The 22624-nt window shown below is 42.9% G+C and overlaps 2 protein-coding genes across 3 annotated transcripts; one reads left to right on the top strand and one right to left on the bottom strand.

Annotated features, from left to right (window-relative positions):
* The first annotated feature begins 248 nt into the window (after positions 1 to 248).
* kon (chondroitin sulfate proteoglycan 4-like protein) lies at positions 249 to 19048 on the top strand. Its single transcript, XM_064690309.1, has 11 exons — positions 249 to 473; positions 7825 to 8021; positions 8113 to 8343; positions 8422 to 8603; positions 9563 to 10154; positions 10212 to 11240; positions 12194 to 13602; positions 14908 to 15061; positions 15130 to 15793; positions 15859 to 16762; positions 16991 to 19048. The coding sequence occupies exons 1-11, from the start codon at positions 380 to 382 to the stop codon at positions 18717 to 18719; spliced, it is 7185 nt and encodes a 2394-aa protein (XP_064546379.1). The 5' UTR covers positions 249 to 379; the 3' UTR covers positions 18720 to 19048.
* Positions 19049 to 19256: 208 nt separating this feature from the next.
* Positions 19257 to 22178, bottom strand: grnd (grindelwald). Of its 2 annotated transcripts, none has more exons than XM_064690337.1 (3): positions 21630 to 22178; positions 19680 to 19973; positions 19257 to 19602 (listed from the first exon to the last, which is right to left on the bottom strand). In XM_064690337.1, exons 1-3 carry the CDS (start codon positions 21886 to 21888, stop codon positions 19436 to 19438), a joined length of 720 nt encoding a protein of 239 aa, XP_064546407.1. In that variant the 5' UTR covers positions 21889 to 22178; the 3' UTR covers positions 19257 to 19435. The 2 variants fall into 2 exon arrangements, with proteins under 2 accessions (XP_064546407.1, XP_064546406.1); XM_064690336.1 differs by having other exon boundaries at positions 19257 to 19605.
* Positions 22179 to 22624: the final 446 nt, after the last annotated feature.

A 22624-nucleotide genomic window follows, 5' to 3' on the forward strand; every position in this document is an offset into this window, starting at 1 on the left:
CTATAAGTGTGGGCCGTCCGACTTTCCGTCTTGCCGTCTTGCCGTCTGCTGCCCCCCTGGTGCAAACGCATGAGTTCTGTCAACGAAATGACATGCAGCATCTGTCTATGTAGCCGTAGACCAGGACGTGCTGCTGTGTCTCAGTTGTTGCTATTTTTATGAGCACACTGCTCTCTCTCTCTCTCGCTCTCTCTCCAATCTAAAGAGGGACGGGCCCGACTGCGACTGCGACTGCGACGACGACGGATGCGTGGCCCCATGAAAAATCAATTAACACGCAGAATTATTAAAAACGACCAAAACAAAAATAAGAAAAACGAAAAACGAAACCCAGCTCCTGGCTGTGTAATTTTTATAACTTCAAAGCAGCTGCAGCGCTATGTTGCGCCTCTGTGGATTTCGGATTGGATTTGAATGGCTGCTGGCCGTGCTGCAAGTGCTGCAAGTGCTGCAAACGGCAAGCACTATGAAAGGTAAGTCCGGCCGCAGAACAGTTAATTAAATGTTACGCTCTTGAAATCGCAGTCGGTAGCTGCTGCTGCGACACAGAACTTAATACCGCACGGGCATAAACATGCGATTTATCATTACAAATGATCAACGCACGATTTATGCTCATTACAAATATGGCCAGACACGAATTGGCCGCAAAGGCGACACTCGAGCAGAAGCAGAAGCAACAGCAGCAACAGCAGCTGCTCCAACGTGGGCCATGTCCAAATTGCATTTACTTAGCTGCCAACAAATAAATAAAAGTCAAAATAAAGAGTTGCAAATGGTGCAGTCAAGATACGTTTCTTTTTTTCTTCTTTTGCGACTGTTGCATGTTGGTTAAATGGCAGGCACTGTGGGCAGCATGAAAAAAAAGTATATAGTAGCTGAGCAACAACTTAGATAGCAGAAAGTTTAAGAAAGCTTTTACACAGACGCAGCTCACGGACGTAGATCAGGCAGACAGCCGCGAACGTGATGCGTGCAGCTTTTAAAAACTCACCAATACTTGTGCACAATGTGGTAGTATAACATCTCAGGCAGCAGAACATTTTAGGGAACTTTTACACAACGCAACATTTTTGAAACTCTCAATGTATAACGTCTAAAAAAGCAAGACTTTTAGAGAGCTTTCACACAGACACAACTCACGTACGCAACGCAGCCAGACATTCGCGAACATTATGCGAGCAGCTTTTGAAAGCTCACTAATACTTATGCACAGTTTGATAGTAATCAAATATCATTGTTGAAAGTGTTAATGTATAAGATCTTAAGGAACAGCTCTCCGTTTGGAGAGCTTTGACAGACAGCCGCGAATATGATGCGAGCAGCTTTTAAAAGCTCACCAATACTTGCACGTAAATTGATACAAATACAAATAAAAGCTATTAAGAGAGCTCACATACAGCCATAAAACAGCCAGGCAGCCTGCATAATTTAATTTGTTATATTCCAGCAAATTGCAAAATATCTCAGCTGTTAGGAACTAATAAATTAAATACATTTAAATGTGATTATGGCCAACCATAAAGCTCAAAATAGAAAATGTAAATAAATATTTGCTAGGGAAATTCCATTTTAATAGCTTTAGCCATGTAGCTGGCCTTCAATACTAGAAATTTGATTGTAACCAGCCCGATTTCGGTTTCAATATGCACAAATTTAGATATTCAATGTTTTGCCAATTTTTATGTAATTTCCTGGAGTTAGCTGCCGGCCAACTTGACTTGGTCTTGTGCCAGTATTTTATTTACTTCTTCGTCTTTTTTTTTTTTGGGCTGTTTAGGGCGCAACTTTCTCAGGTTGTGTCTGCGCTCGGGTAACCGCTCGCTGGTCGTAAAATCCAACTAGTTAAGTAAAATGCGCCGTCGCTGTGCACTTAACGCATTTTTCACGCTTGACATTTGACTTGGGGCGCACTTTTGTCGTTGTTGTCGCTCGATGTCTCCACTTCGTTCGCCAACTACGCTGTGGCATGCCACAAAACGTTGCAAGTCGCCACACAGACAGCCACAGCGGGCATGCTCTTAATTCTCATCACCACAAATACATACATACATATATATATATCTATATATATATCTATATATATTTCGATATAGTTTGTTTGTTTGTATCTATATAGTATATGCACGCTTATTTTTGGCTGCTTGGTCTTGGGCGCAAATGTTTTTGCTTTATTTGATTTTCTGATATTTTTAGTTGGCACGTGACGTCACTTTTGAAGACGCATGATTCATGCAGCGGCAACAGTCAACGCGAATTTTCCTCAATTTTCTTGTTATTGTTTTTTGCTTCATTTGCGATTTTCACTGAATTTGTATTTATACAACACGAAATGTAAATCATTTACACGCGCAACGCATTGTGCCAATTTTAACACTCTTCACATACACATACACATAGCCACGGCTACAGATACAGATACAAATGTATCTGTGACTCTGCAGCTGAGTATCTGGCGCACCATGTGCTTTGCTGCTCTTGCTGTTTCTTGATTGTTCATTATTTTGATACCCTGCAACGCACATGAATAAAAGGGAGTATTATGTAGTTGTGCGATTGTTTGTAAGAGGCAGAGGCGGCTATCTTTGACCCTGTTGAACATATATTGTTTTGATCAGGATGATGAGATTTTCCGATCTATCTATGTACGTCTGTACCTTGGCGTCGATCTCAGATCCGACAAGAACTTAGGGCCACAAATTTTTAAATTTTCTTTAATAACTCCTTTTATTTCCTTTAAACAGATAATTATCGATATGCATATCTAGTTTTCAAGCACTGCTCAAATAATATTAAGGCTAGAGCTACCAAATTCGACGACTAAATTCTAGACAATATACGCAAAAAGAGATATAACTTTTACATTGATATCTCCTCCCATTTCCCCGATAATAATGCTAAAATAATAATGTGAAAAATCGATTTTGAGACTTGATTTTTTAAGAATAACTTGAAGTTTATAAAAGCCAGGTAGAGAATTCTCGCTTAGTATATACGAATGAAATATGCTTCAATGTTTCGTTTTTCTTCTAATTCCATTCTCTGCAAAATTGGGGAAAGTTATTTTTTGTGGAGGAGCCTTGAACCTTGTTTTGTACACACTATCGTATGCCATATAAAATCCCTGAATATGTCAAAACGATCGGACTATAAACACCGAAGTTTATCAAGGAGGTATTACCCATACACAGTGTAGACAAAGGGAAGAAGAATACGTATATGAATCGAAGGACGTTCGAATGTTTGTATCGTCAGCTTCACGCTGTTTTTAGAGTATCTACTAGTCGGGCATTCGGGACTTACTTGCTATTTACTTGCTTTCAACAGAAACATCAAAATGTGTTCCGCTAACTGCCTGCTTAAGTCACGTAGATGTGCAGATGCATTTACACTTAAAAATTTCCAAATTGAAAATTCTTATTTATTTTAGCAACATTCTCCACAACATTGTCATCGCTTCCGGAACATTTGTCTTTATGACTTGTCGATTGCCGTTGCTCGATTATTGTTTGTCAGTTGTTGATAGGGAAAAAAAAAACAATATACAAAGGAAAAAGGCCAAATGCATACTTATAATTGAATTTTATGTGGCCCCGGGGTCTAATTAGGCTGCGATGCGCCTCCCCGCGGCCGCATTCCACATGTTTATCGGCCGCGGCTTGGCATGTAATAAACTGGTGAAGCGCCTAACCAAATGGACTCTTAAATGTATTTCGCTATATGTTCATGGTGGTTTTATTTGATTTAAATTGATCTCTTCAGTTGTCGAATGAAGCCATAAAATGTTTGAGAATCAAGCACGCGAAGGGGGCAAATGGCTTTCTGCCTGTGAAAGTGTTGTTCCAGCAACCATCTTTCGACTTGGCTTGGCCATCTATAAAGATCAACTTGGATCCCAGATATGACTGGGGCGTAATAATGAGCTAAGAAATTGACGGGAATGGAAAGCATGTGTTAACTATTGCAATTAACATACTTATGATTTTATGTCACATTAGACTCAAGCTGTTAATGATAGAGTTCCCTCATTCTATTCCCAATAACGGAGTCTATTAAAGATATCTTTGAAGCGTTTCATCGGTAATTTCATTAAATGGCTTTTGTTTAAAAGCTAAGCAAATAAAATAGAAGAAAAACTCAATATTATGTTTAATATTCGAAGGGCTTTGTAGACCTTCTATGCGTCGTTGCTTTTCTCAGCCTTTCCCCACATTATAGAAAAGTATTCTTGGGTAACTTCGGTGCTTACAGTCAGATCTTTATGAAACTTTCCCGGCTTAAATGGGACATAAAAATGTGTGTACATACCAAGGCGCAAGGCTCTATCTTTATAATTGTGTTCTTTTCAGTCTCGAAGAAAATGGGCTGAGAAAATCCGCATACCAAGCCTTATTTACCTAGCTCTAATAGTTTTCGAGTTTTACTTAAAAAACCAAATCTCAAAATCGATATTTATTGATATTTAGAGCAAGGGAGGTGCTATCGATAACATGATAAACTCCTTCTGCGCGTCATATCCATTTATACTTATCATAAAAATATGTCAATTCCAGCTGCAAACGTAAGTCACAAATAGCATCAGAGAATATATATCTATCTCTCTGCAGCGCTTCATCAATTAGTTCAGGTTCATAAAAACTGTAGCTAGATCCATAAATTTCGATTGCAATTCGCCGAAGAACACGCAACAAGCGCACAAATCACACAGCCCGGCAATAAACTGTGACATTATTAGTAAAATTAACTGAGAAAGGAAAATGCATCATCAAAAAATTTTATAAATTGTCAATGTCGGAATAAAAATGAAACATGAAATACAAGCGAAATCCGAATACCTGAGAGCATTAATTAAATCTCGAGAGAGAGAGAGAGAGAAGAAAATGCCGCTGTGTGGCCATCAAAGCGAATGCATAAAAAGCAGCGTATAAAGTCGGGCAACTGAACGACCAAATGCGACATATAACTCAAATCAAATAAACATTGGCCATAACATAAATACCGATTCGCTTGCCAACACGGCGCGATTGGAGAGTTGCCCCCACTCGCAGCAGCTCAGATAAACATAAATTTCACATTTGGATGGCAGCGAGCGGGGGTGTTGGTGTCTGATGTGCATGGTGCACGGTGCAGCATGTCACATGCCGCTTGGGCAAGTTGCAACGCATCTGTTGCCATAATTCTTGCAACGCGCTACTTGCCACACGTTATGAATGTGCATGCCGGCTGCGTTGGTGTTGCCTGACGATGACGTCTCATTTGTTTGCGGCGCCGACATTTGAGTTGCAGCCGTTGACTGCGGATGCAAATTGCTTGCAACTTCCGGATATATACGCTTTATGCTTGCCACCAAACATCCAACTTGCCGCACGCCCGCGCATCTACTTAGGTTTCTAAACACTTCATTCAAAATGGGTAAAGGGCTTCAAAGTTTAATGCAAACGTAGGTTACCTGCTGTAGAGCGACTATTCCGAACGATTAAAAAAGCCCGGTGTTTCTTCAAAATCGATAAATATCGATAATTTCTAATTATTATTTCTTAATAATTTCGGAGCTTATTAAATTTACAACCAACTAAGTTTGTATACCTTTATGTGGGCAATATTTGAGCATACTCAGATCGAGTGCTTTTCATTTTTTGGATACTCTTATAAAAATATCCCACCATTGCTTTAAAATCGATATATATCAATAAATATATATTTTCCGTCCTATTTATTTGGGATTATTTCGAAGTTGATAAAAGCTAGCCTTCACAGTAGACGAACATTTTCTCAAAAATGGGTAAATATTGTCAGTTCAGATTATTAGAGCTTGTTTTGGAGACTACAACAACTTGAGACGCATGAATCAAAAAAACTTTTTATAGATTTTCTTTAAGCATAAGACCAAGTATTTTCCACTTCTTAGATATTCTTCCCATCAAAACATCCCTCCATTTCATTTAAATACTCTTCTTTTGTGTACTCTTCCTATCGAAGCATCCCACCGTTTCATTTAAATTAATATAAATAATATTTTCAGTTTTGATCATTTGGGCATATTTCGGAGTTTATAAAAACTAGTCTCCAAAGTTGACACATATTTTCTTTAAAGCCGATAAATATCGATTTTCTATCCCTATTAGTTTAAGAATTTTTGAAAGCTTATGAGAGCTAGGTACACCAAAGTTAGTATATTTGTCAATTATTATATAGTAGGCTCTCAGATCCATAGATATCCACTTTTTGGATACCTTACCTAACATTAATAGGTATGGACTTGATTTTTTAAACACATATTCATATTTTAATGCTACGCATAAGTCCTTTAAATTCCTAAATGTTCGGCAAAAAAAACACAGAAACTGTTTAAGAATGAACTTTTCTTAGTTTAGAACTAAGTAGTCCCGTCGCATATGAATGTATAGAGTATCATCCAGTCAGGTACGCCCGACTAGAGCACTCTGCCAGTTAGATTTGGCAGCAATAGCAACAACAAGAAGAAGATCAGCTCTTAACAATATCTTAATGTAGGTCAATGCATTGAGTTGGGAAAGTGTTTTAGGTTTTCCGACAGTTTTTGACGCCTAATGGCTGCTAATTGGCGTCAAAACGGCTCTGCCAACGCAGGCGACGCCGACGCCGACGCTGATCGCAACAACAACAACAACAAACAAATTATTTGTTTCTCATTTGGCTTTGTTTATCTTGTTGACTGTCGTCGGTTGTGCGTGTGTGCGTGCAACTGTTGCATGTTTATTCAAGCAGCTCAAAAATATATCCAGATAAATTTCTAAATGTGGGTTAGGTCAATACGTGCACGTCCAGACAACAGATTTTGGAACCAAATGCCTGTGCTACAAATTGATGCCAAAGTTGAGGCATTTGGATATTTTGTAAAACTACCAAAATAAATCCGAAATAGAGCCCCCAAAATGTGACAACTACATTTGCTATATAAACAAAAACTCGGTCATAAATCATGCGCGGGCAGGTTGTAAGAAAAATAATAATTATGTTAAAAAAAATAAACATTAAAAAAATCATCCAAATGCCTTGAAATGTCAATGTTGAAAAATAGGAAAGACTATTATAAAAATGTTCGTTTAAGAACTTTAAAATAAAAAAAGACTTCATAAAATTGTAAATAAAATAAACTAAAGAAATATAATCTTCATTTTCTTAAAAATCAAAGGCAACTTAAGATCAAAACTCGCTCAAAATAAATAAAAAAAATTAATATTCTTAGAGAATATACTTATTAGAGTTACGATTAGCTCTTTTGATATATTACTATTCCAAGCTAAATACTTATAAGAATAACAATTGCAATAAGAGCATAATTGAATTCCATGAGATAAGATCATATTGAATGATCTGAAGGATATCTTAAACTAAAACCTAAAGTTCTTTAGTTACAATCAATTATTTGTAGCTAAAGCTTACGAAATTACATTGTCTACCTATCGCTACAGCTTCTCAGATCATTTAAATGAACTTGTGCTGCGCTGTCAAAGAGCATAACGAGGCTACAGAATGGGGCCACAAGATATTGCGAGCTGAGGGCAAACTTTGCGGCACAGCTAATTAAGCAAATCAAGTACAAGATGGATCTATAGATGGATGGATTGATATGTAGATAGATGGATTGATATGTAGATAGATAGCTAGATAGATTGACAGAGTGCACAGACATTGACTGACAGGCTGACAGCTGGCCAATTCGATGGGCAGCTCAAGCCAATCAAGTGGAGCTTGTATAGATTGCAACAGATGCCACATGCCACATGTGGCAGGGCGTATCTGATGAAATGCCCATTACAATTTGTTTATTTGCTGTTACAGTTTCGCTATTTGGCGATGGCTATGTATCGATGCCGCTGCAGGAGGCCAAAATGTCAACGAACATACGCGTCAAGTTTCGCACCAGACAGGCGGATGCGATGCTCTTTCTGGCGGCGGGTCGCACCGACTATTGCCTGCTGCGACTGGAGAGCGGCCTGATCAGTTTCAGCTATAAAATCGAACGGGATGTGGTCCAGGTGAGCGCGCCAACCTGTTGCATATTTTAGCGAAATGCCACAACCGATTCCTGTTTTTCTGTTTGACTGTTTTTCTGTTTTTCTGTTGCAGCTGCGTTCGCCCAAGAAGCAGCCACTTAACGACCTGGAGTGGCACGATGTGGCCGTGCAGCGTTTCGAGAATAATGTCACCTTGCAGGTGGACGGTCACATAATGCGCAAACAGCTGCCAAACGATTCGCCAGCTTTGAATGTGCATTTTGGCACCTTTCTCGGCGGCGTTGGCGATTTTACGGCCGAGTTTCTCAACGATGTCATCGGTTTTCGCGGCTGCATATCGGACGTGAGTGGCGCGGCGCCTCCAGCCGTGGCAATTTAACCAGATGTGCTAATCGAGTTCTTTCCGCTTTTATTGTGGCAGGTCTTTTACAACAACATCAACATCATAAAGCGTGCCAAAGATCGCACCGGCCACACGACCAGCACCGGCGTCGCCTGGACCTGCAGCAATGAATTCGACGGCGGGGTTCAGGATAGCATCAGTTTCCTGAGCAACGATTCCTTTGCGCTGATGCTCAAGGAATCCCATGCAACGGGCGAGAGGTAAGTGGAGTGAGAAAAAATGACAATTTAGAGATAAAGCTCATAATTATTCCGAAATCTCCTTCAATACTTATCGATAAAAATTGATTTTTAAAAATTAGAGGAAGTAGTTACAGCCAGCTGGCTATGTAGGCTATCGTATAGTATATACAGATATGTATAAAATATTTCACTTTTCGAATAGCTCCCTCTATATGCGTTCCATAATTTATATATATTCTTGATCAGGACGACGAGCTGAGTCGATTAAGCCATGCCCGTCCGTTTGAAGCCCCCGATCTAATAAGCTACAATAGCTGGAGTCTTGAAATTGCAAATATACATTCTTTATGCCATACGCAGAACATAAAACATATATGTACATATAATAATTTTTACGATACCTCCTTCAATACTTATACAATCGATAAATATCGATTTAAAGACATGGTTCTTAGGCGTAACTCGAAAACTATAAGAGCTAGTTACAACAAGCTTGGTATGTGGGCTCTTGCATGGTATATACATATTTAAAATATTTCACATTTGGGATACTTCCCTCTATGCCCCTCGAAATTGGAAAAATGGACATTCTTAAAGGTATAGCCTCGCTCCTTAGTATATACACACATTTTGACCCCATATTTAGACCCTGAAAGCTCTATAAATATCAGACTATAAGCACCGAAGTTAATCAAGAATGCATTTCCCATAAATAGAGTTGGGTAAAGGGAAGAAGAAGCACAGCCGCTGTGTGTGCATAGAAGGAAGCTGGAATGCTTAGGCAAGGAAAATATGTTAACATTGTCTTCAGCTTAGGGTATCTCCTGGCCAAGCACTCCCAACTAAATAACTCCTACTTGAAGCTCCTTTTTGCAGGCATTAATTAAAGATTATTTACAAATCAAAGATTTAACGTTTTTAGCAACAAGTCGCAAAGATCTGCTGAGCAAGTTTTAAGCATCTGATTACCATTTCAGTCTCTCGTTTCAATTTCGCACCATGACGGAGTCGGGCACGGTGTTCTTCAATGGCGGCTACGACTTTCTGCTGCTGGAGATTGAGGATGAGAAACTAAAGCTGACGTTCAACAAGGCCGGCAGCCTGGTGCAGTTCATGACAAATGAGACAATCGCCGATGGCAAATGGCATCGTGTGGCGTTGCGCTATAATGCCGTCATGGCGGAGCTGCAGCTGGACGACGGAGCAGCGGGGCCATATCGGGGCGAGCACGCTAATGAGACGAAGGCGAGCATAAATCTTGAGAAGAGCGTCTTCTTTGGCGGCGTGCAGGAGGAGATGCGCCGCCGGCTGATCAACAAAGGGCTGCGCATCAACGAGCTCAGCTTCAAGGGCTGCATGCGAAATCTTCAAGTGAATAGCCTCGCATTGGGTTTCGCCGAGATGAGCATCTCCCGCCACCTGGCCCTCAACTGTGTGTGGAAGTATCCGTGTGTGGAGCACAGTCCCTGCCTCAAGAGCGGCATATGCAGTCAGCATGGCGTCGATGAGTTCATATGCTATTGCGATCAGTCCTACTGCATCAAGGCCGATTTTCAGGGTCCGTTCAAGGTGAGCTTTACTGTACTCTGCCCGTTTTGGCATTTTGATTGTGGCTATTTGTTGCAGATCTTCACGGAGACCAGCCCGGAGCTGGAGCTGCTGCATGTGTCGCCCATGCAGCTGCTGGAGGGCGGCACCGCCTTCCTCTCGCCCCAGCACATCGATGTGCTGCTCGAGACACGGCGCTATCCCAGCCTCAACGAGCAGTCGATTGCCTTCCATGTGGTGCAACAGCCCAAATATGGCCAACTGCTGCAATACTCGCCGGAGAAGGCCAACTTTGTGCCCTGCCGCAGCTTCAATCTCGTGGACTTGGCCACAGACAAGCTGAAGTATGTGCACAATGGCCTGGAGAACTTTAACGACCATGCCACACTGGATATGCAAATCTATGGGGATCCGCACAAGATACCCGAGAATATACTCGGCAAGCATCGCTTCCTGCTCCATGCGAATATCACGGCTGTCAACGATCCGCCCCAGCTGCAGCTGCACTCGCACAAGATTCTGCGCGTCATTGAGGGCATCGAGCGGGTGCTGGACGTGGATCTATTCAATATCGCCGATCCGGATAGTGAGCCCGCCGATTTGATTTATACCATAATGCCGTCGGCCAATTCCCAGGAGGCCTTTGGCCGCTTTATGGTCGGGGGCATACACACGATGACCTTCTCGCAGGCGGACGTGAATGTGGGCAAGGTCTCCTATTTGTACAATTCGACCACAACGGAGGCATTCAGCTATCAGCTGCTGCTGCAAGTCTCGGATGGAATTGAGACCAGCGACACGGTCTATTTGCCCGTCTCGGTGCATCCCTTGGAGCTGCGTGTGGTCAACAACACGGGCCTCATCATGATACACAAGAGCTCCCTGCTGCTGTCCCCGGCCAATCTCTCCATTGGCACCAACGCGGTCGACGAGCACATCGATATACGCTACGACATTGTGAAGCCTCCACAGCATGGCGCACTGCAGCGTCTGCGACAGATCGACGGCACCTGGGTCAACGTGGAATGGTTCACCGATAGCCAACTGCTGCTGGGACACATTCGGTATCTGCACAGCAGCGATTTCCCCTGGCAAGACGAATTTAAGGTGTGTAACAAGTGTGCAAATTTTGGAAGATTACAAAGCTATAAGGGGGGTTTTGTTTTAGGGGAAAGTAAAAGTAGGAGACGTATGTTCAAGGAACTACGTTTAGATTATAATTTGTACTCGAGCGGAAAATGGGTGGAATAAGAAAATAGTTTGAAGAGTGGAAAATGGGTGGAAAATTACAAAGCTATAAGGGGGTTTTGTTTTAGGGGAAAGTAAAAGTAGGAGACGTATGTTCAAGGAACTACGTTTATATTATAATTTGTACTCGAGCGGAAAATGGGTGGAATAAGAAAATAGTTTGAAGAGTGGAAAATGGGTGGAAAAAGAGAAAAGTTTGAAGAGTGGAAAATGGGTGGAATGATGGAAAAGTTTTAAGATTGTTTAGCCAGGGCAAAGACGGGCAATGAATGCTAGTGAATGAATGCTAATAAATTAAAAGGCCTTTCAACCTTAAGTCTAGAACCTAGATAAGCCAGTTCGAATATCGTTTCCCTTGGCAAGACGCATTTAAGGTGTGTACCAAGTAGGCAGAAGCGAGGCCAATTTTGGAAGATTACAAACCTATATATTACATTATAATTTTTACTCGAGCGGAAAATGGCTAGAAAAATAGATAAATTGGCCAGGGCAAAGCCGGGTAATAAATGCTATTTGTGAATAAAACGACCTTACAACCTTTAGTCTTCAACCTAGGCAAAACTGTTCGAATCTCGTTTAAAGCACAGAGTAAACTATAGATCCTAGGTAAACCTCTTCGGATGTCGCGTAGAACCCAGAGTAATATCCAGATCCTAGGCAAACCTGTGTGAATCTCATTGAAAACCTACAGTAATCTGTCGATACTAGGCAAACCTCTTCGAATCTCGTTTAGAAGCCACAATAATCTGTCGAATTCCTACGACACAGTCACATTCTCTCTCCCCCACTGATAATGTTTCTTTTGCCCTTAGTTCATTGCCTCATTTGGCTTTGTGACGACGCAAACCTTTGACTTTCGGATAACCTTCACGCGGCTGCGCATTGCCAGCAATTCGCCGGCGGTGATCGCAATCAATGGAACGCGCGAATTTCTGCTGACCAACAATCTGCTGAACTATGAGACGGTGCCCATTGGCAGCTTTCCGCGCAATGTCATCTATAAGATCAGCAAGCCGACCAAATACGGCGGCATCTATGTGGAGGGATCACGCAAGGCGGCCAAGCAGATGGACTCGTTCACGCAGCAGGACATAGACAAACGGCGCATACACTATAAGACGCATCACAGCTGCTACTCGAGCTTTACGGATCATCTGGAGTTCGTGGTGTCTGTCGCCGAGTGCGACGATGTCGTCGGCAAGCTGCAGATCATATTCAATCCGTTGGGCGAGCTAACGCACAAGCTGCACTATCAGAAGTTCGAGACGGTGCAGGTGCAGGAGGGCGAGCGGGCGTTGATAACGAAAAATCACTTCGAGATACGCTTCAATATCTATGAGAGTCTGCAGTTCCAGGTGTCCGTGCCGCCGGCTCACGGTCTGGTGTGCAAGTACGATGAGCAAACGGGCCTGACCACGCCCCTTGAGCTGTTCACGCTGGAGCAGCTGTTCCGCAACGATATCTACTATTGTCACGACGATACGGAGTCCACGCTCGACGGCTTCGAGCTGCTCATACTGTCCGGCGATGAGACGGATCTGCAGTTTGTGGCCAAAATGGAGGTGCACATCAAGCTGGTCAACGACAATGAACCCTATCGCAGTGCTGTCGAGCGTGTCTTCCACGTGGTGCGCAACGGGATACGCACACTGAATCCCACCGCTTTGCAGTACCTCGATGCGGATGTGAACACGAATCACACCGATATACACTATATACACGTGTCCAGCACCAATGGCGCCTTCTATAAGTCTGGCCATTTTATAGACAGCTTCAGTCAGGACGATATTGCCAATCGGCGCATTATGTTCCAGCACAGCGGTCCGGATGTGGGCACTGCCTCGTTCATTGTTACGGATCGGGAGCATGAGGTAAATGGTCAGCTGGAGATACGCGCCTCGGATCCGTTTGTGTCCATGCTGCCCGCCAATGCGTCCATCGTGCAGGAGGGCAAATTCGTGATACTCAAGAATACGGACTTTGTGCTGGAAACCAATTTGGACATGAAGCTGGATAGCATCTACTATGAGGTGATCAAGCCGCCCTCCTATGGCATACTCATGTATCTAAGCGGGCAGCGGGGAGGAGCGGAACGGGAGAATGGTACAGTCATGCATAAGGCCACGAATTTTACATCCCTGGGCAACTTTACACATTTGGATATCGAACGCGAACGTTTGGTCTATTGGAATACGGAAATTGCATCGATGGATAAAGTCAGGTAGGTCTTATCCGTTTTTTATCCGTTAAGGACCATATATGATTAAAACAAAATCTTGAGTAAATATTTAAGGCTGAAGAAGGTATCTTGTTGACACAGAGCAGATTTCCTGTATATTTCAATAATTGAAAGTTTTTTCATTAATATGATATAGTTATCCGATTCTGATATGCTTTTGCTACAGTGAACCAATCCGTTTGAGTTTGAAATATGACAAAGTTCTAAGGATCAACGCGAAATTTCATCAAGATGGCTTTACCGCCCAGAGAGAAGTTAGAAACAGAAGTAGACTGATTAAGAATATATATACTTATGGGATCGCCGACGACTTTTTCTTAGGATTACACATTTAGTTGCAAAAATATAACACCCTCGCAAGGGTATAAAAAGGGAAATAAATTCCGAACCATATTATAATTCTTTAAGTAAGAGCACGATTACCTTTAACTATATTATAAGAGCACGATTACCCTTATATAAAGCTGCAGAATACTCTCTTGCTTTCACTTCACTCTCGCGCTCTCTCTATCTCGCTCCCTCTCTGGCTGTGAATTTGGTTAGAATGCGCGCCAATTTTTGGGTGAAGAAAAAGCTATGCACCAACAAATACGCACTTTATCGCTGGTTTTATTTAACTTTAAGGACGGAAATATTCATATAAATATAGATATATGTATGTATACACATATGATATTTGCCAATAACAAACACACACGGCACAAATTACTCTCGTTTAAGTTTATTTTACTTTGTTGGCAAACGTTTTTATTCACACGCGGAAAAAAAAAACACGACCGGTTTACAGGACAGACGCGCACAGACTAAATCGCCTTATAAAGCTCGCGCCTACGCTGATCCAGCACTCACACCAATACAATCACAACAAAGAGCACACAAATATTGCAACTCCTGCGCCCACACTTTTGATAACGGGATCAAAAGCAGTGCGACCAATGGCGTGGCAATGACTGACTTCTCCCTCTCATATGATTCACAATGCTCGCTCTCTGCTGCGATTGCTGCCTGCAGTCGACACATATAACGGAATGTAAAGCATTCACACATTAATTATTTCTTACGCTCACAAAAGTCACAATCATCCCACGGAAGGGTAAACGCTCTCTGCCGTGCGATTGGACCGATCGATCTTATAGGAGCTATATTATAATGTAGGTCGATATTAATCCAATTTTAATCATTCTTTTTCGGTTAAAATATATCTTACCGTAGATTATTCCTATGAATTAAAGAAAAGATACCTTAGTTTTCTTATCGTGACCAATAAAAAATATTATCTCTTTACAGATATCGTGTGCACATAAAGAACATAACAGCCGAAGGTGAGGTCATCTTTCGCATCTATCCCTCTGCCTATTGGGAGCCGCTGCAGGTGAAACAGAATCACACGCTCTATGTGGAGGAATCAACAAGTGTCCTAATCTCACGTGATATTTTGGAGGTAAGTTAGTAAGAAGCAGATATTTCGAACTCGAACATAATACCCAAACGAATCTCAACTGATCTCAGGTCGTGCATCCCAACATTTCGCCGGGTGACATAACCTTCCTGGTAACGTCCTCGCCGATGCACGGGTATCTGGAAATGCAGTCGATGTCCTTTGACGATGAATACAACTGCAAGGTCTTCGATCAGTCGTCGGTTAATACAGAAAAGATGTTCTATATTCAAGCGGGTGTTAATCAATCCTCGGATTACTTTGTGTTCGATGTGACCAACGGGATTACCTGGCTGCGTCAGCTGATGCTAAAGATCGTCATTATACCGGAAAAGCTGTACATGCACGCGAACATCATCTCTGTGGTGGAGGGCAAGACGGTGCAGTTGAGCGCCACGGATATACAGCCCTATTCGGAGTATTATCGGGGAAAGATCTTGGAGTATATAGTCACCATAACGCCCAGTTCGGGTCATATATTGGCGGGCAGTTCAAAGGTCAAGCGCTTTACACAAAAACAACTCGAACAGGGCAGCATACAGTATGTGCACAATGGCAGCGAGAATAGCACGGATAGCCTCACCATGGTTGCCATGGCCAGGAACAAGGAGAGCGTGCCCTTTGACCTGGAGCTTGCGGTGGTGCCGGTCAACGATGAGGAGCCCATGATTGTCACCAACACGGGTCTGCAGGTGTGGAATGGCGGTCGCTATGTCATCCGGAATACAGATCTATGTAAGTTGACTGACTGACTGACTGACTGATTGATTGATTGACTGATTGACAATCTCTGTTTTTAGTGGCCCAGGACTATGACACGCCGCCGGAGAATCTCACGTACATTGTGCATCACATTTACGGCGGTTACTTGGCCGAGAAATCCTCCACGCTGCACAAGATCGAACAGTTTACGCAGGCGCAGCTCAACGCCGAGAAGATCTATTTCATGCACGATGCGAACTCCCGGAAGAACGAGCTCTCCTTTGTGGTCACGGATGGACTCTTCAATACCAGCACCCAGTTGCTCAACATAGAGATCAAGCCCATTGAGATTCTGGTCGAGCGTAACGAGAATCTACACGTCTTTCCGCTCACTAAGAAGCAAATCCTGCGCGATCATTTGCACTTCAAGTGCTCAGACGAGGAGCGCGAGATACGCTACAATGTGACAGTTCCGCCGAGTCTGGGACGCATCGTCAACGAATATCTGGGCAATGGCTATGCGAAGGAGATCAGCGAGTTTACCCAGAACGATGTGGACAACGGGCACATCTTCTACGAACACACAGCGGTCATTATGGAGTTCCGCATCAATGATTCCTTCTACTTTGACGTGGTGGCCGAGCGCAGCGATCGCCTGTTGGATCAAAAGTTCAATATAGAAATATCGGTATCTTCGGGTGGCTTACTGCGATTCTTGCCCGTTTCCAAGCTAACGGTGGACGAGGGCGGCTCGGTGCCCATCAAGCTGGATTTCTCCAAGATTTTGGAGTATCTGAAAACGCGGGCGGGCATCAACAATCCGGAACTGTTTATAGAGGCCGCACAGAAGCCCTCGCACGGCAGCATTGGTCTCGGCCACGAGTTTAAGTCCATGCAGCGATATCATCCCAGCGACTTCTTCACCAAGAAAGTGTACTACATACACGACCACACGGATACCCTGGAGGATACCATACTTATGGGCGTCTATCTCACGCAGGGGTAAGTTGAACAAGGATTGAATTCTAGAAAAAAATGTATTCAATTAAAATTGAAGCTTGGTTTTTTGTATTAAATTGATCTACTTACTTTTGGAAATAGTCCTGGATCACAGATCTGGGTTCACGGATCTAAGAATAAGAAAAAAATGAATTAAAAATTGAATTAATTTTTTTTTTCTGTACATAAACAATTCAAAATAAATCTTTAATTATATATTTACCTTTACAGGAACATATTTTTGTGCAATTTGACGATACCCGTGTCCATAAATCCGATCAACGATCAGCCCTTCCAGCTGGTCACCCATCTGCCCCAAATGACGGTGGTTGAGGGCGAGAATCGAACGATAACACGCAATGTGCTGCTCACGGAGGATAAGGATACGCCGCCGGAGGAGATTATTTATGATGTGATGAGCGGTCCGACGCTGGGCGTGCTCAAGAAGCTGAACAACGATGGCCAGCCGGAGGAGCTGCTGGCCTTCTCCAATCAGTTCACGCAGGCGGACATCAACAACGATCGCATCATCTATGTGCACTTTGGCATGCCGCAGTCGACGACCTTCTGCTTCACCGTGACGGATGGCCAATTTAATCCAGCCTATGAAATATTCACGATTAAAGTGGCGCCTATAAGTCTGCTGCCGGCGGGCACACAGACGCCGGTGAGTCTGCAGCAGGGCGCCACCAGTGCGGCGATGAGGCTGGAGCAGATTGGGTTGAGCACGAACGTGAAGCTGGACCGGCTGGCCTATAACATAACCAACTCGCCGCTGTATGGCATCATATTGTTTAAGCATCAGCCGACGCTGCGGTTCAATCAGCAGCAGCTGGAAACATCGCAGATCAGCTACATGCAAACCGATCTCAATCGGTCCAATGACACGTTCCAGGTGAGCGCCTATGTGCCGGGCAGCAACTATGCCGCCCAGGTGGACGTGCTGGTCCATGTGGAGCCGGTCATCAAGATCAACGACATAGCCATGCGTGAGGCGGAGTCCGGTTCGGGTGCGACGGCTGGCAAGATCCGGCTGACCAGCTATCTGGTTAATGACAATCCGCTCTCGCTGAAGCTGAACAAATTCAATCCCAAGTTTGTCGTCACGCGCATGCCGGCCACGGGTCAGCTGCGGAAGATCATACGCAGCAGCACGACGGGATTCAATGGCGGCGATGCCCAAAATGAACGCTCCACCAACATCTTCTCGTACAAGGAGTTGCGCAGCGGGGTTGTCTACTTTGTGCCGCACGCTTCCGTGGATGAGACGGAGGCGGACACTGATAGCTTTGACTATCAGCTGCTCATCAAAACCGTGCAGCCGGCACAGGCCACAGTCGCCATTGAGTATCGTGCCCAGCTGCAGGAAACGGAAACGGTGCATCTGGGCAATGCGGATATATCTATTAACTACCTGGCCGTGGGCTGTGCCCTGTTCATACTCCTCATTTGTCTGCTGATTGTCCTGCTCTTGCTCAAGATGAGGCATATACGCAAGCGTAAGGCGGACATATCCAAGGATCAGCCGCCACCGCTGCCCTGTCCACCGGACCTGACGTCGGTCAGTCCACAGCATCACCATCATCATCATCATCATTATGCCAGCTCCGAGGCGGACTCGGTGCCGGCAACTGGAAATTCCACGCCGCTGCCGGGCTTCAGCAATATACCGCACTGCAAGATAATACCCGTGGAATCGTATAAGCACGAGTATCCCGACTACGATCCCGATGAGGATGAAACGGACGATCAGTGCGATCCGCAGCAGATGATGCTGCCGCAACGCTATAATCCCTATCACGTGGATCACGATGCCTGGAGCTCGTCCTGTGACATGGCCAACGATTTTGCTGGCTATGCATCCGTGCCGCAGAGCATTTCGATTTCCGGCTCGGTTAGCTCGCCGCCTTCGGCGCCGCCCACAAATCCGTTGCTGCGCCGAAATCAGTATTGGGTCTGAGGAACAACAAAACACAATTACGACACAATTAGTCTTAACTTATTTATTTAGCTATAGATTTAATATACGTTTAAGGCTGATTTATGAGGTTCGCACGTTCTAGTTGTAAGCAAACGGACTTTGTTAGTTTCTAAAAAGCATTTGATACCACGTAAATTTGCTACTAAAAAGCCATACACATATTTTGCATTATATATGTATATGTGCATATAGGAGTTATAATTATAAGAGTTTGCCAACTTTCAATATTATTTAATGTTGAGTCTTTTGTGTTAGAAAACGATTTGAATAACGAATTTTTAAAATAAATGACAATACTTGTAAGCTTACACACGGCCTTTTCCTTTTCTTGGTATTCATTTTGATTTAAAAATTCGATTGACACGCACTGCATTTACCAACACTCATCAACCAGCCGCCACAATTTATCGCACATACCAAATGATGTGTTGATAAACTGATAAACAGAAAATCGCCTGGCCGCCACAATTAATCGAAAATCTACAAATTTCTTAACAATCGAACAATTTTTGAATATTATAAGAGTTGTGTATTTATATTTAGTGCCATATTAGTCTTAAAGTAATGTATTTCAGCGTTCTTCAATATCAATGGAAAACATGTTTTTTAAAATATACAAAATATCACTAGTTTCAATCTGATGCACATTGTTGCTCGTAATGTTTGAGATGACAATTCCGGATGAACAAAATTCTTTAAAAGGCAGCCATTGCGGTCGGTCCCGGCTTCTCGGTAACGGGCGTGACAACCATTGCCTGATTATCATACACATACCCGATTTCAGTTACCACCGTTGTTGGTGTTGTGCTATTCTCCGCCGGATAGCGTGTCGGCGTGGTCAACACGGAACCCTCGGCAGCGCCTGCTTGTAAAATGAAAAACGATTGCAATATGAATGATTGCCCAAAATGCAGGTAGTCAAATAAATCTGTAATCTACCTGCCACGCTGTTGATCTGCGAAGGCGCCCGCTCGATGTCACGGTAAAAGGCATTCGGATTCTGCATCGTGGTGGCATTCAGATCCTTGCCATTGGCATTGCTCTGCTGCGGCTTGGGCAGCAGCCGGCTCTTCAAGCGCTTTAGGCAAGTGCTGTGCCGGAACCAGCTCAAAAACTTCACCGCATATCGTAGGGCAATCAGTATACAGATGATGCTCAGCAGCAGCATCATCACCTGCTGATTGCTCTGGATGTTGTGTATGTCGGCCTTGAGAGGCTCATAGCTGTTGTAGGCTGGAAAAGGGATCAAGAGAAATTGATTAGGCTGATATTAGGTTAGGTTTTGGGAAGTTCTCAATAGAAGAGTTGCCTACGAGACGCAATCGTTTAGGCAAAAAGGAGAGTGCTGGCTCGAATATATGGAGTTTTCTATTGTCCCAGAATATATAGAACTTTCTATGCAGTTTTGGTAGTTCGCAATGGAAGAGTTGTCTAGAAGGATGCTGGCTCGAATCTCTGGTTGGCTAAGCGACGCAATCGTTAAGGTAAAGAGCAGGATATTGGCTGGAATATCTGGCCGCTATATGAATTTTATTATTGTTCTAGACAAAAGCCATCTAAGTCAGGGAAAGTCAAAAATTAGATTAATACTTTTAGCAATTATTCCCACAAATAACAATAACATTCTTTGTATAATTAATACCAAGTAAATACCAATTTAAAAAGGAATCTATTTATAGACGAATAATTTGCTAAAAATATATATTTGTGATATTATATCCTTGTGAATAATCGCATTAAATTTGTCCAATTAAATGAATTTTTGTTTTTCTTTGACCTGATCCTTGAGCCGAAGTCCAAAAAGCAGGCGTTCCCAAGCCTAAAGCAGACCGTAGCAAAAAAGGGGTAAAGAAAGCGCTTTCGAATTATTTATAAATGATTTGTTTTTTATTTAAATGATTTCTTTTTTAATTCAATTTTATTTATTTAAATTAAATTTTATTTACATTAAATTATTTGCATAAAAAACAAAAAAATCATGAACTGCAGCCAAAGGCAAGGAAAATGATTCAAACCACAAACCGAACCCCGGAAATTTTATTTTGTGTTTGCAATCATTTGATGATTAGGTAACTGTAACTATATATTAAACAAAAACCCGTGAACCTGCCTGTTAATAGCAACAGCTACTTATCGAGTAGCCAATCGAATTTGCATAGTCAACAAACAATGAGCTAATCAATTGTTTAGGAAACGACAATTAACTGCTGTGAGCTCGAGACGAGAGATGTTCAATGGAGAAATATGTATAAAAAAAAGCCGGCTGCAACCGACTGCACAATACTCTGTCGAGTTTCACTGGTCTGGTGACTCTAAAACTATCAGTGTCGCTTAAACTGTGACTTTGGGTAATATGAAAAGGAGGAGCTATTCGATCTTTGGATCTAGCTCCTAAGTTGTGGATGATAGAGATCGTTTTACGTGGCTTGTCCGCCCTAAATAGGCGTGGCTGCAACATATACCTGAGCACAAAGGCGCACAAAAGCCACACTCCACAAAATTGTTATCCCAAATGCTTAAAAGAAAGTCGATAAATATAAACAAAAGAACTTATTGCTGAAACAAATAAATAAATAAATTTAAACAAAAAAACTTATTTCTAAAGCAAATAAATAAAAAAAAATAATTTCCTGCAACAAAGAAATGTTTTTGTAAATATTTTTTCTATCAATTTATATTTTTACAATTTACTTAATTCTTTAGTCAATTTCTTTATTTTATTCCTCAGTTTATTTATTTACTTATTTTATTTATTTAACATTTTTTGTCTGACCGCATATGCCCTTCTTCAGCCTCACAATCTCTTCTCGCAATATGAATTGAAAACTTCAATTTAATTATAGAGCCAGTCTCTTGGCAAATGGTTTGCGATTTGATCGTCAGACTCACCTGAGCATTCCTTGATACAGGTGTCCGCGTGATAATTGTGCGAACTGTCGTCACAGATGCTCGCACAGGGCATGCAGCTCTCGGCGAACATGGAACAGTACTCATCCACGGTATGACAGAGTTTGCCATAGCAATCCCGGCCGGAATTGTTGTTGCCGCCGACGCCGGCATTATTTGAGGCGGCGGTCGCCAGCGAGAAGCTGGGCAGCAGCGAGGCGCCAATGGAGAGCGACAGTGGACGCATTTCCCGGCCAGACATGGAACGTCGCCTCAAAATTCTCCCTGCTTCGGACTTAAAGTCGGTTTGTTGTTGCTCTGTTGTTGCTCTGTTGCCTTTGTTTGGTTTACATAGCGCGCAGAGGCGCTGAGGTGGGCTCTGCCGAAGTTGTTGGCTCGCAGCACGCTTGGCTATGATTCATAACCCGGCCCGCACGCTGGCTAACTTGTTGGCCAAGCTTCTTTCTTTCTTTTTTGAATTTTGTTTCGTTTTGGGGATCGCGCAGCGTTGAGTCCAGTTCAGTTCGCTTGAGTTGAGTGTAGAGGGTGTGTGTGTGTATATATGTGTGCGTGTGTGTGTATGTGTGAGCCGCTTTTGAAACTAGTTTCACTTGTGCAAATTTTGTGCCTTGTTTTTTTTTTTGGCAGCCTGCCAAAACTATTTGCTAACTATGAACCACAAATGCTTGCAGCTTTTCTTTTTAATTGAACACCTTTTTCCACTTTTTTGTTTATTTAAAAAAAAATTTTCTGTTTGCAGCCTTCGTGTCGCGAGTTTTCTGCTTTGTCTGCCGCCAGCGACTTGCTTCGAGCCACACTCAACGCGAAACTGGCAACAAAAGCGATCGCGTGGTTGACTCTTACCAAACAGCGCTCGGACAACCTCTACACAGATACACACACACACACACACACACACACACACACACACACACACGCACGCACACACACATCTATAGTGTCTGCTAGAAAGATACTCCGAGACGTTCTCAGTAGCA

Source organism: Drosophila montana, unplaced genomic scaffold, assembly GCF_035044405.1.
Source record: "Drosophila montana isolate Dmon_TW-CO22-7 unplaced genomic scaffold, ASM3504440v1 contig_3257_1, whole genome shotgun sequence".
Taxonomy (NCBI): Eukaryota; Metazoa; Arthropoda; class Insecta; order Diptera; family Drosophilidae; genus Drosophila; species Drosophila montana.